Below are 11,377 nucleotides of genomic sequence, written 5' to 3' on the forward strand. Positions count from 1 at the left end.
AGTTCATACATTCACGTAAAAAGACAACAAGCTCTATTAATGATCTTGATGTCATTTCTGCGTAATGCTGGAATGAGAGCGAGGGTAAGGACGCACACCATTTATGAGGAGACTTTTAAGGACACAGGGTGGGGGAGCTAGATTTCCTCTTTGGCCTAGAAAAGACAACAAAAGCTTTGCCAGCTTCAGAATTCTCATCATTCCCTGGATATTAACACATTCATTTTAGGTAAAAGAAACTGCACACCAGACCAGCTATGGTCATATTCGAAGCTCCACCATGATCCATTCATCTTGTTGTATGCTGGATCAGTCCAGTAACTCTTTATCATTACATAGAAGTTCTCTTAGACATAAACTGTGTATTAATGCTAATTATGTTCCTTTCTAGGACTTGCAATGTAATGAGAGTCTGAACGTATTCATGTCATATGTTAAGTAAGTTATATTTAAAGGTTCACAATCACATTCAAAGACTTTTCCAATATTTCATGATTTACTAAATGCATTTTTAAAAAATATATATATTTTAGTCACAATGTACCTGATAAAGTATTTTAGAGCCTGGCACAACTAGAAAAGTGTGTATTCATTATGATAATGCACAGAGATTTTGTTTATATACTTTAGGTTTAGAAATCATACTTCACACCAGGTTTTTCAAAGACAGTGTAAATCCAGGTTCTTCAAAGAAAAGATAAATGTTGTTTAGCAGGTGAATTAAAATAATATCCTTTTTGTTTATTTTTTTTTTTTTTGTGGCTTTGGCTTATTTTAATGACTGTTTTGCCCGTTTTAAATCATTTTAAACCATCTTAAGCACCATTTGGTAGTTTGCTGAGGCCCCCTAGTGGGCTCCAGACCCCCAGTCCCCTGGTTGAAAACCACTAGGTTAAAGGAATAGTTCTCCCAAATATACTAATTATCCCATAATTTACTCACCCTCAAGCCATCCTAGGTGTATTTTACTTGCCGTGTGGATTACTTTTATAATGGATGGATACACAATTTTGGGCTGCCATTCACTGCCATTATAATGCTTGGATTAGCCAGGACATATTTTTAATATAACTCCGATTGTATTCGTCTGAAAGAAGAATGTCATATACACCTAGACTTGAGGGTGAGTAAATCATGGGGTCATTTTCATTTTTGGGTGAACTATCACTTTTTTAAGTGTTATCTGCATGTTGATTTTACAAAATGTATTATAATTTCTTTTGGCATAAACAATGGTTTGAATTTTTGTTTTTTTTACCCTTTACATTATTGCTGTGTCATGAATTTTGTTTTATAGTTGTTTTGCTGTTGATTTTTTTCAGCACCAAAAAAAAGCCATTAAAGGGGCTATTCGTAAAGAATTCTCATGTATTAATCTTTTTTTTATTATTATTGTGTGAACAGCTTGTAACGAAACTTTAAAAACGAGACTTTCCTCGACCTCCTATCAACGCCTGTAGACTGATTTTTATGTGAAGAACTCAGGATGTTTTTGCCGGGAAAATGGTGTCATTATGGAGTGTGTGCATGAATGTGTGGAAACATTAGTAAGGGGTAAAGGGTGTGGATTCTGAAATCCACTGCCGCTTCAATATACCTATATATATATATATATATATATATATATATATATATATATATATATATATATATATATATATATATATATATATATATATATATCCTAATTAAATGTATAATCAAAGCATTAACCTCCTATATTATTATAATGATTTTGAATTATTCTTTCCAGTTATGATATTACTTAATCAATAGAACCACTGATTGTTTATTGTTTCTTCATATATGTTTTCTAAAGTTTGTATTTGGTCTCTAAGGAGTGACTGAGGATTATATTATATAGTAACAGTGCTTACTCACTTAGCCCGGATGAAATAATTGTCTTTCATTTTATATTAATTTCCTTTTACTGAAACACTAAAGAATAAAGATGAATATTGCTTGTACTTCTCTCTGAGGAGAAGAACATGTTATCTGTATGTTTTGGAGAACTATGTTGTTTTCAGTAGATGCAAGCCTTTGTATCTGTGTTTGTGCGTTAGGGTTCTGTATTGCAGATCAGTATTAGAGGTGTACAACGGGCATGTTGTTCTGGACAAGCTGGCACCTGCTCCAGACCTGGAAGGTCACTACGCGCCTAATTCTGGGGTGAAAGCACCAACAAGTGATCTGTGGGATGGCATCTGATTAACTGGCATTGTGTGGAAATTTACTATGACTATCTATTTTCTCTTAGCCAATAAGAATAATTCAATCTGAAGTAATGACGTAGCTAGACCTTGAAAACAGTATAACTGTTGGGAAATTGTATGTACGAAAACAGGTCGAGGAAGAGCGCGGCCTACAAACTCCTTGTGAGACTTGGAGCTGGCTTCTGCTGATGAAACGGCAAGCTATTCTTCAGTAAATATTTATTTAATTAATTGCACTCCTGACTCTTGGTCTTCATTCTTCACAATTGGTCTTGGGTTATTATACCCATCACAACTAAGTGCCTAACCTGATCCCTAACCCTAAACCTAATTATAACCTTATCCCTAAAACTAAGTCTTGACCCTCAAACAGGCCTTTAAAGAGGTCTCAGAAAGTGAGGACATTTTGGCAGGTACTCACTTTCTGAGACCCCTTTAAAGGCCTGTTTGAGGGTCAAGTTTTAGGGATAAGGTCCCCATCTCTGCTGATCTAAAACTCAAACTGCTCCTCACAAAGATAGTTGATAGTACAAAGATAGTACAAGTACACCCACCCACACACACGTGTTTTCATGTTTTAAGGGGAATTTCATGAAATTTTGTTCCTTAAAGTCACTTTGGATGCTAATTGTCTGCAAAATGCATAATGTAAAAGTGAATATCAGATTGAATTACACTGAATCTGTCCCAGATGCAATCAACTGCTTCTGTCTGTAAAGGTGTGAACCACTCCATACAATTGGAACATCAAAGGGACTGTTTCTCAGGAAGTGCCAGACCTTGTCAGATGTCTTGTGTATTGAAGCGTTTTGTGTATTGTAGGGTCTGCATGAGGAGGTCCTAACAAGTATGGTACTTATTGTTTGTGACACATTTGTCTAAAATGATTTAACGGGATAGTTCACCCAAAAATGGAAATTCTGTCATCATTTACTCACCCTCAAGTTGCTCCAAACCTGTATGAGTTTCTTTGTTCTGCTGAGCACAAAAGAAGATATGATTAACCCTCTGGTGCTCTTCGTTTAGGGGTTGCATTGGTTGTCATAAGTGACCGGACACCTACACATTTTTCTTCAATAATATTTTTTCTTTTTAATTTTGTATTTTGAGATGATTTGATGGTATTTTTTAATATGTGTGCAATAATTATGGTCTATTTTTGCCATTGAAAATAATACAAATTGTTTTGTACATTTTTTTTGTTTTTTATTATTGCAGTATTTCAGGTTAAAATAGAGACTAGGCCTTCAAAATAATTTTTTTTTTAAGGTAGATTAGCGCCCTCTTTTGGAATTATTTAAGAAATCATGCGACCATGGGTGTAATCACTAGAGGTCTCAATGGAGAGGCTTGAGAATTCCCAAGTTCTATTTGGAACACATTTAATGATTTTTTTTTTTTTTTTTTTTTGATGTATTTGATTATATATTTAATAAATCTCAAAGACTATTTATTATAAAGTTTTAGATATTTTTTTTTGGTTAGAAATATAGATTTTTCTCTGTGAATTTGTGTTTTTGCAGATTTCCCATTCATTTCCTATGGTGGTCATTTTTGACCGAAGAGCACAAGTGGGAATATTTTTTTTACGACCACTTAGCATGCTCGAATCAATCTTTTTGTGTGTTAACATACCTAATGCTAGAAAAGTCATCAAGTTTCATATCATTCTGATGAAGCTATGATTTTTAAAAATTCTAAATGTGGTTCATAGGTTCAGTTTTTCATAGGGGTGTGTGTGTATAAGTGTGTGTGTGTGTGTGTGAGTGGATGTGTCAATATCACACTCTTGATGTTTTAGAGTGTCACCCCTTTACTGCTGTGTACTTTTTTTTCAGCATCGTGGCCGACTTGTAGATTGTACACACAAATATTCGGAGAATTTTTGTGTTTTTGCCGATTTCCCATTCATTTCCTATGGTCGGTCATTTATGACCGAAGACAATGAACGCTACTTTTTTTTTTACGACCAATTAGCATGCTCGAATCATGACCCCCAATTGTTTTGTGTGTTTACATACCTAATGCTAGAAAAGTCACCAAGTTTCATATTATTCTGATGAAGCAGTGATTTTTAAAAATTCAAAACAGAAAATGTTCCGGTCAGAAATGACCGAAGAGCACCAGAGGGTTAAGAATATGGGTATCCAAACAGTTTATGGGCCCCAATGACTTCCATATGGGGGAAAAAACACTTTGGAAGTCAATGCACTGTATATAAAAAAATGCTGCCTTAAATTAAGTACAATCAACTTGGATGTTTAAACCATTTCAACTTAAATTACATTAAACAGTTGAATCTTGTATATCTTGTTTAACCTAGAAATACAGGTTTGGAACAACTTGAGAGTGAGTAAATGGTTCATTTTTGGGTGAACTAATCCTTTAATAAACCTATCCTGAGAAACACTAATGTGACAACTAGCCCAGGTCACCCCTACAATCTAAAATGGTGAAGTGTCATTCAGAAAACCCTGATGTCATGACTGTAATTTGGCTATATATAAAGGATGACCAAAATTGTGATTATTTTGCACAGATTTTAATCCATTCACTTTTGGAAGTCAACTATGTAAATATAAAATACATTTATATGTAGAAAATGGAAATCCTTTTAACAATATAAATTCAAACTAATAGACATCAAACATACAAGCTCTACAAGATTTGTTTACCAAATGTTGTCCATTAGTAAATGTTGCAGGTGGGATGAACACATCCACAGAGGAAATCGGGCCACAGGGTGTACTTTCGGTTGAACGGAGCTTTTCTGAGGCATCTGGCTGCTTCCCTGTCACATCGGCAGAGGATTTTCGCACATCTGTCATTAAGCGTATCTGCGTTGAAGACACACAAATGTAAATTGTCGGCTGTGTAAAATGAGCAGTTTACATATAGAGTGAAGGAAACCATCAATTAAAATGATCACTTTATGGCTCTAAACAATATACTGTAAATCTCATGAGTGTTGTCTATAGCACATTATGGTGTTTACCGCAGGAACGAGATCCTAAAATATCCCGTGGTTTGGTTAAGAACACTACCGTCTTTTTAGCCTGAAGTGTCCCATCTGTTATAATACACACCCTGTATTACTACTACTTCCTCAAGCTGAAGGAAAACAAAACAGATTCTTTTCCACCCATTTTCCTCTTTACTGACTTGTCCTGTTTCTCATTTAGATCAGGCTTTTATAACGTAAAAAGTCATTCTTAAAGAATGCAAATATGGCGTTTAAGATCTAAATAGCACATCATACCACAGTCAGCCTGCTCGTCGTCGCACGTCCACTGATACCTGTCGGTTTTTGTTTGACAGCCCGCAAATTCTGCATCCCCATAACAGCAGTCATGCTTGTGACAACACCTAGAGAAGAACACATCCCCTTGAGATCATCTTTAATGAAACGGCACAGAAGACCAAGCCCAGTTCTGTCTGGTTTTTAATTGTTTATTCATTATGTAACGTATAATTCAAGTAGACTTGCAAAAATACGACACAGACGACTGATAAAATGCTGACTCTGTAAGATTAGATCTATGGAATGTGCCGCAATAATAGCAGGTTTGTTTATTATTTTTCATCTCGCTGTCTTCTCCCGAAAAGCTCTTTCTCTGGTTGCAGTGAAATTGGTCTCTGCATCCTAAACTGAGGTTAAGGGAATCAGTTATTTTGTGTGTGGGAGAGCTGGGAGTATTCTTATAATACATCTTTCCAGATGCCTGCGGGAATGCCACAGAAATGGACACACTGTGACCGAGATGCATGGAGTAAATTTAAAAAAAGAACAGGCAAATTGATCCATTGCATAGAGAAGTGCTTGCAATCACAGCTTATTTGTTGGAGAACTGCATTGTTATTAGGTATCGTGGTGTCTTACCAGTCCGCTCGGTCTCTGGGCCACCCTTGACCCCCGAGACCGCAGTAACATCCGTACATCACATAAGATAAAGCCGATCGTCCCGTGCTGCACTTGATAACCCCAGCTAGTTCCAGCAGACCCCTTTTACTCCTTGAAGACCGCTGAGGCTGCAGGGAAGCCATACTGACTAAAAAAATATAAAAGGGTGAATTTAGCCTATTCGTTATAATGTAACCAATTTTGACCAACACTGAGTAAACAAACTAAGTCTCACAGTAAACGTTTATCTTCATGTACTTCTATTGTCCAGAGTTTCCCAAGGAAAGAATAGGACCATTTTTCACCAATGCAGTGTTAGATTCCACCGATTAAGTGTTAGATTCCATTTGTGTGGGATTTCTTAAAGGGTTAGTACAACCAAAAATAAAAATTATGTCAATAATTACTCATCCTCATGTCGTTTCAAACCCGTAAGATCTTCAGAACACAAATTAAGATATTTTTGTATTAAATCTGAGAGCTCTCTGACCCCTCCATAGACTGCAACATAATTGCCACTTTCAATGTCCAGAAAGGTAGTAAAGACATCATTCAAATAGTCCATGTGACTCCAGTGGTTCAACCTTAATGTTATAAAGCGATGAGAATACTTTTTGTGTATACAAAAGTAACCCCCTCCCATTTTTTTTTAATTAATTATTAAAATTATTTAATAATTTATTCTCTTCAGTGTCAGTCTCTATAACACTGTTCACATTGTAAACACAGCGCAGCGCTTCCGGGTTCTACGTCAGAACGCCGGCTCAGTATTGGCCGGCTCCTGCGTCACATGCATGTTGCCCGCATGAACAGCGTCGGAGATAGACACAGAAGTGAAGAAATTGTTGAATAAAGTTGTTATTTTAGTTTTTTTGCGCACAGAAAGTATTCTCGTCGCTTCGTAACATTAAGGTTGAACCACTGTACACTGTAAAAAAAATTCAGGTCTCCAATTGAAAATTTTCTAGTGAGCGATCAAATCTAAATTTTTCCGTAGGCCAAATTGAATTTCTGTGAATTGATGCAATTTAATTCAATTAAAATTCAAGAAATTCAATTTGGCCAACTGAAAATTTTAGATGTGATCGCTCACTAGAAAATTTTCAATTGGAGACCTGATTTTTTTTTACAGTGTAGTCACATGGACTATTTTAATGAAGTCTTAACTACCTTTCTGGGCCTTGAAAGGGGTAATAACGTAGCCTTCTAAATTCACGCTCTAGTCATAACATTTTTTTATTTTATTTTTTTATTTTTATTTGCGGAAACCACTGTGGTAGATTTTCTTTTTACTTAGTTTTGTCCACTCTGCATAAATAAATAAATCTTCAACTTACACTTTGTATCTTTAAAGTCATTTAAAAAATAATAATTTAAAGAGTAGCTAGATGCATTTTAAAAATTCTTAAAATACTTTCATATTTTAAAAAATACTAAATGCATTTACTCATTCTATTTTTAATAATATATATAAAAAAGTATCTAGGCTATTATATATTAATATGATATGTAATATTTACATACACACACTGCAGGTGTCTAGTGCTGCCCTAATCTCACTTTTTAAATTAGCTAAATGAATAAATGTAGATTATTTAAGAAGAAAGCAGTGAGAGTGTTAAAAGAGATGTGAGCAGCCTCACCTGTAAAGAGCAGGAATGTGTGATACAGCGCAGGCATTGTGCTCAGAGTCACAGGTAACAGTCCAGTCTCTATTCAGTCTCGGATAAACAGACTTCCTCAGTGCTGGGTTTATTTTAGATGCTGAGTAATCTCAGGACATCCCTCCTACTGTAATCCTCGCACTCTCTCTCACTCACACGCTGCTGGAGGCTGCTGTTTCCTCTTTCCTCAGGGTTAAAATTAAGCTCTGTTAAAGTTAAAGTCTGAGAATGTTGGATAATGTGCCCCCTCTGTCTGATGACTGGTTGTGTGTTCAGCTCGGGACCGCCCTATGGTGGCTGTGTGGCTCTTCCATACAAACAGCTTGAGCTGGATGAGCTGCCAACTGGAAACTAGTCATGATCGAACACGCCAGCAGCAGCAGCAGCAGCAGCAGCACGTGCGGTTATTTACTCTCTCCTGCATCTGTAAACGATTAAATCTATTCATAAACTCACCCCAGGCCACACAGTAGCCTCTGGATAACTGAAATCATTTTGATAATCTTAACTCTGTATACACCCGACTTAGTATTTTGCATGTTGTATACTCAACTATGGCTATGCTATATTGAATATTATGATTGGTCAGAGGCAACACTGAAAACTATTTCCAAACTTGTGTTCTGTCTTTTCAGTCACCACGCCCTCTTTCTTCTCACAAAATAATTTAAATCCAATTATATGATTTAAACGCATTTTAAAATTAATATTATAGGTCTGAAAGCTTGTTTCAGCGACACAGAATAAAACATTTAGACAATTGCGACGTTTTATTTCACACTTGAGCGTTTCTGTAACGAAATTCTGAGGATAAAAAGTCAGAATTGTGAGATAAAAAGTCGCAATTACCTTTTTTAATTTTGTGGCGGAAACAAGTTTCCATTCCATGCCCCTGAATTAATGTATTTATTTTTAGGTAAATTAGCACTTATTATAGGCAATTTAAACTCTTTATTATTAGACTCTCGGCTTGTTTTCTTTCGTTTTTTAAAAAATGTCTATTTCCTAAATGTATTATGTATTTCACAGTTGTCATGAAGGGCAAAATTAGCTATATAGACCAAAAGCACAATTTATGCCAGGCTGTAAACATGCTTTTTTTCTGCTGTAAAGTTGGGGCTCAATGAGATTCTGCTCAATGGGAGCCTGTCCCTAGTGGTCATTCGATGAATTGCAGATTAAGTCACTTCCGTGTTGGCTTCAATTGCTTTTCTTGGTTTTATATTTATTAATTGTTTTGTATGATTATTGTTTTGTGGTTATGTGTGAAACTTTATATGCTGCCGTCTTGACCAGGTCTCCCTGGAAGAGGAGATTTAATATCTCAATGGGGTCTCCTGGTTAACCCTTACAAATAAATACCGCCGTTTTTTTGAAGTAAAACTGCAGTTGTTACAAGTAGAAACATGCTGTTTTTTTTGGACACGAAAAAATGCAATATTGCAGTTTTACTGCAGTTTTACTACTTCATTATACTGGAAATCTACAGTTTTATCAAAAAAGTGACTTGAGTAAGTTGAAGTGCTCTTTAAGCACCACACTTAAGTAGAAGTACTAAAGTATTCAACATTTGTTGTACTTAAGTATTGCAAGTAGTTTATTTTAAAATGTTCTACTCAAGTACTGAAAGTAAAAGTACAAGTATTGTGTTATGTAGTTATTAAAGAAAGTAGTCAAAAGTTTGAACATCATATTGTTTTTATTATTTCAAATGATTAAGCTAAAGGACAATCACAATGTTGGTAGGTAATTTTTCTACACATTGCCATATAAATAACCTGAAAATACTGTAGTTCATTAAGATTAAATCGTACTATAACCACTCTTACTAAAATAAAATGGGGTAAGCACACTTATATTCTCATTTCAAGAGGTGTTCTGAGTAAATGATTTGTTTGTAACACTTTACGATATGGTTTGATTTGTTAACATTACATTAGTTAATGTATTAGACTAATAACTAACATGAACTAACCATGATCATACATTTGTTACTGTATTTATTAATCTTTGTTAATCTTAGTTAATAAAAATACAGCTGTTCATTGTTTGTATATGTTACTTCACAGTGCACATTAACTATGTAAACAAATAGAGAGCAATTTGAGCGCAAGACGCTCGTGTTGTTTTAAAGACAGTGAATGCGCGCTCGCGCGGGGCTCTCTCTCGCACTCTCGCCCGCGCTCTCTCTCATAAGCGGTAATGTGGGTTTGGAATGGAATGATTCGTAACATTTTTATAATTGTAACGAGTAACGATGCAGCACATAAAAAATATCGGAGTAAAAGTATTAAACTAATCGAAAATATGTACTGAAGTAAAAGTGGAAGTAGGAGAAAAAAATAATACTCTAATAAAGTACAGATACTGCCTTTTAGTACTTAAGTACAGTAGTGAAGTAGTTCTACTTCGTTACTATACATCTCTGCATTGTACTGCAGTTATACTACTAGCAGGGCTCTCAAGTCTCACGCATTGGGCGTGAGACACACGCATTTCAACCCGTTCACACGCTCACACGCCACACCTTGTATTTCTCACGCAGAGAAATTTCCAGGATAATGCCCACCAAATTGCGCTGCTATTAGAGGAATCAAGTGACTTCCACATATAGAGCTCAGAAGGCCCTGCCACGCACCAGCCAATCAAATAAAAAATACAGCTTCCGAACAGCCAATCAGAAAATAGCATTGCTGTATCCGGGTAAGATTTAGATATTCCCGCAACAACAAAGTTTACATTCTGCCACCTACTGGTGGTTTAGTTTAGTGTTTTCTTTACAACATTTCTTAATTGTATATTCAAAAATATTCTTAATTTTATATTCAAAAATATTTAAAACAATCTCATAGAATTTTTCAGTGTAAATTATTTAATTTGATTGACAACAGCCCTACAGTGTCTTATTAATAGATCAAATTTAAGTATATAAAATGAAAACTGAAGCATAGCCTATATTTAATAAGATTATGGGAAAATGCCCTTCATAAAAGGTAAAAATATCAAAAAGATATGCAGATTTAAATATCTCAAATCTGATTGAACACTGGTGAGACTATTGCTTCAGAATAAATTATATTTACAACACAGTAAATTCTGCAAAAAAATATTCCAAATTATTATGGATTATTAATTTACCTCTTCCCTGACATCTTTCTTTGAAATAGAGAAATGCAAGAATTAATACTATGCGCACGCACGCACGCACACACACACACACACACAGAAATGTTAAATTAAATAAAATACAAATATTATTTATTTATTTATTTATACAAATTAGTGTCATTTTTCAGATCAGAACCCCCACCCAAACCCCTGCTGCCGTCGCCAAAATCTCACTCTGAACTCAGTTCAAAACTTGAGAGCCCTGTACTACATTATACTGCAGTTTTACTTAAATGTACTGCAGTTATTGTTTGTAAGGGAAATAAATGATAAATAAACGCAGGAGATCACGCCGGCTGTTTTCCTTCAATGTACTGCAGTTCTTGTTTGTAAGGGAAATAAAGGATAAATAAATAAATAAATAAACGCAGGAGATCACGCCGGCTGTTTTCCAGTGTGTCCAAAAGAGGGCGCTGTAACCATCTTCAACT

General features: G+C 35.3%; 1 protein-coding gene across 1 annotated transcript; it reads right to left on the minus strand.

Annotated features, from left to right (window-relative positions):
* Positions 1–4,901: 4,901 nt before the first annotated feature.
* pla2g10 (phospholipase A2 group X) lies at positions 4,902–7,794 on the minus strand (the record flags this gene model as incomplete). Its single annotated transcript, XM_079818689.1, has 4 exons — positions 4,902–5,050; positions 5,473–5,579; positions 6,094–6,262; positions 7,758–7,794. 4 exons carry the CDS (start codon positions 7,792–7,794, stop codon positions 4,902–4,904), a joined length of 462 nt encoding a protein of 153 aa, XP_079674815.1.
* Positions 7,795–11,377: the final 3,583 nt, after the last annotated feature.

This window comes from Gobio gobio, assembly GCF_949357685.1.
Source record: "Gobio gobio genome assembly, chromosome: 1".
NCBI lineage: Eukaryota > Metazoa > Chordata > Actinopteri > Cypriniformes > Gobionidae > Gobio > Gobio gobio.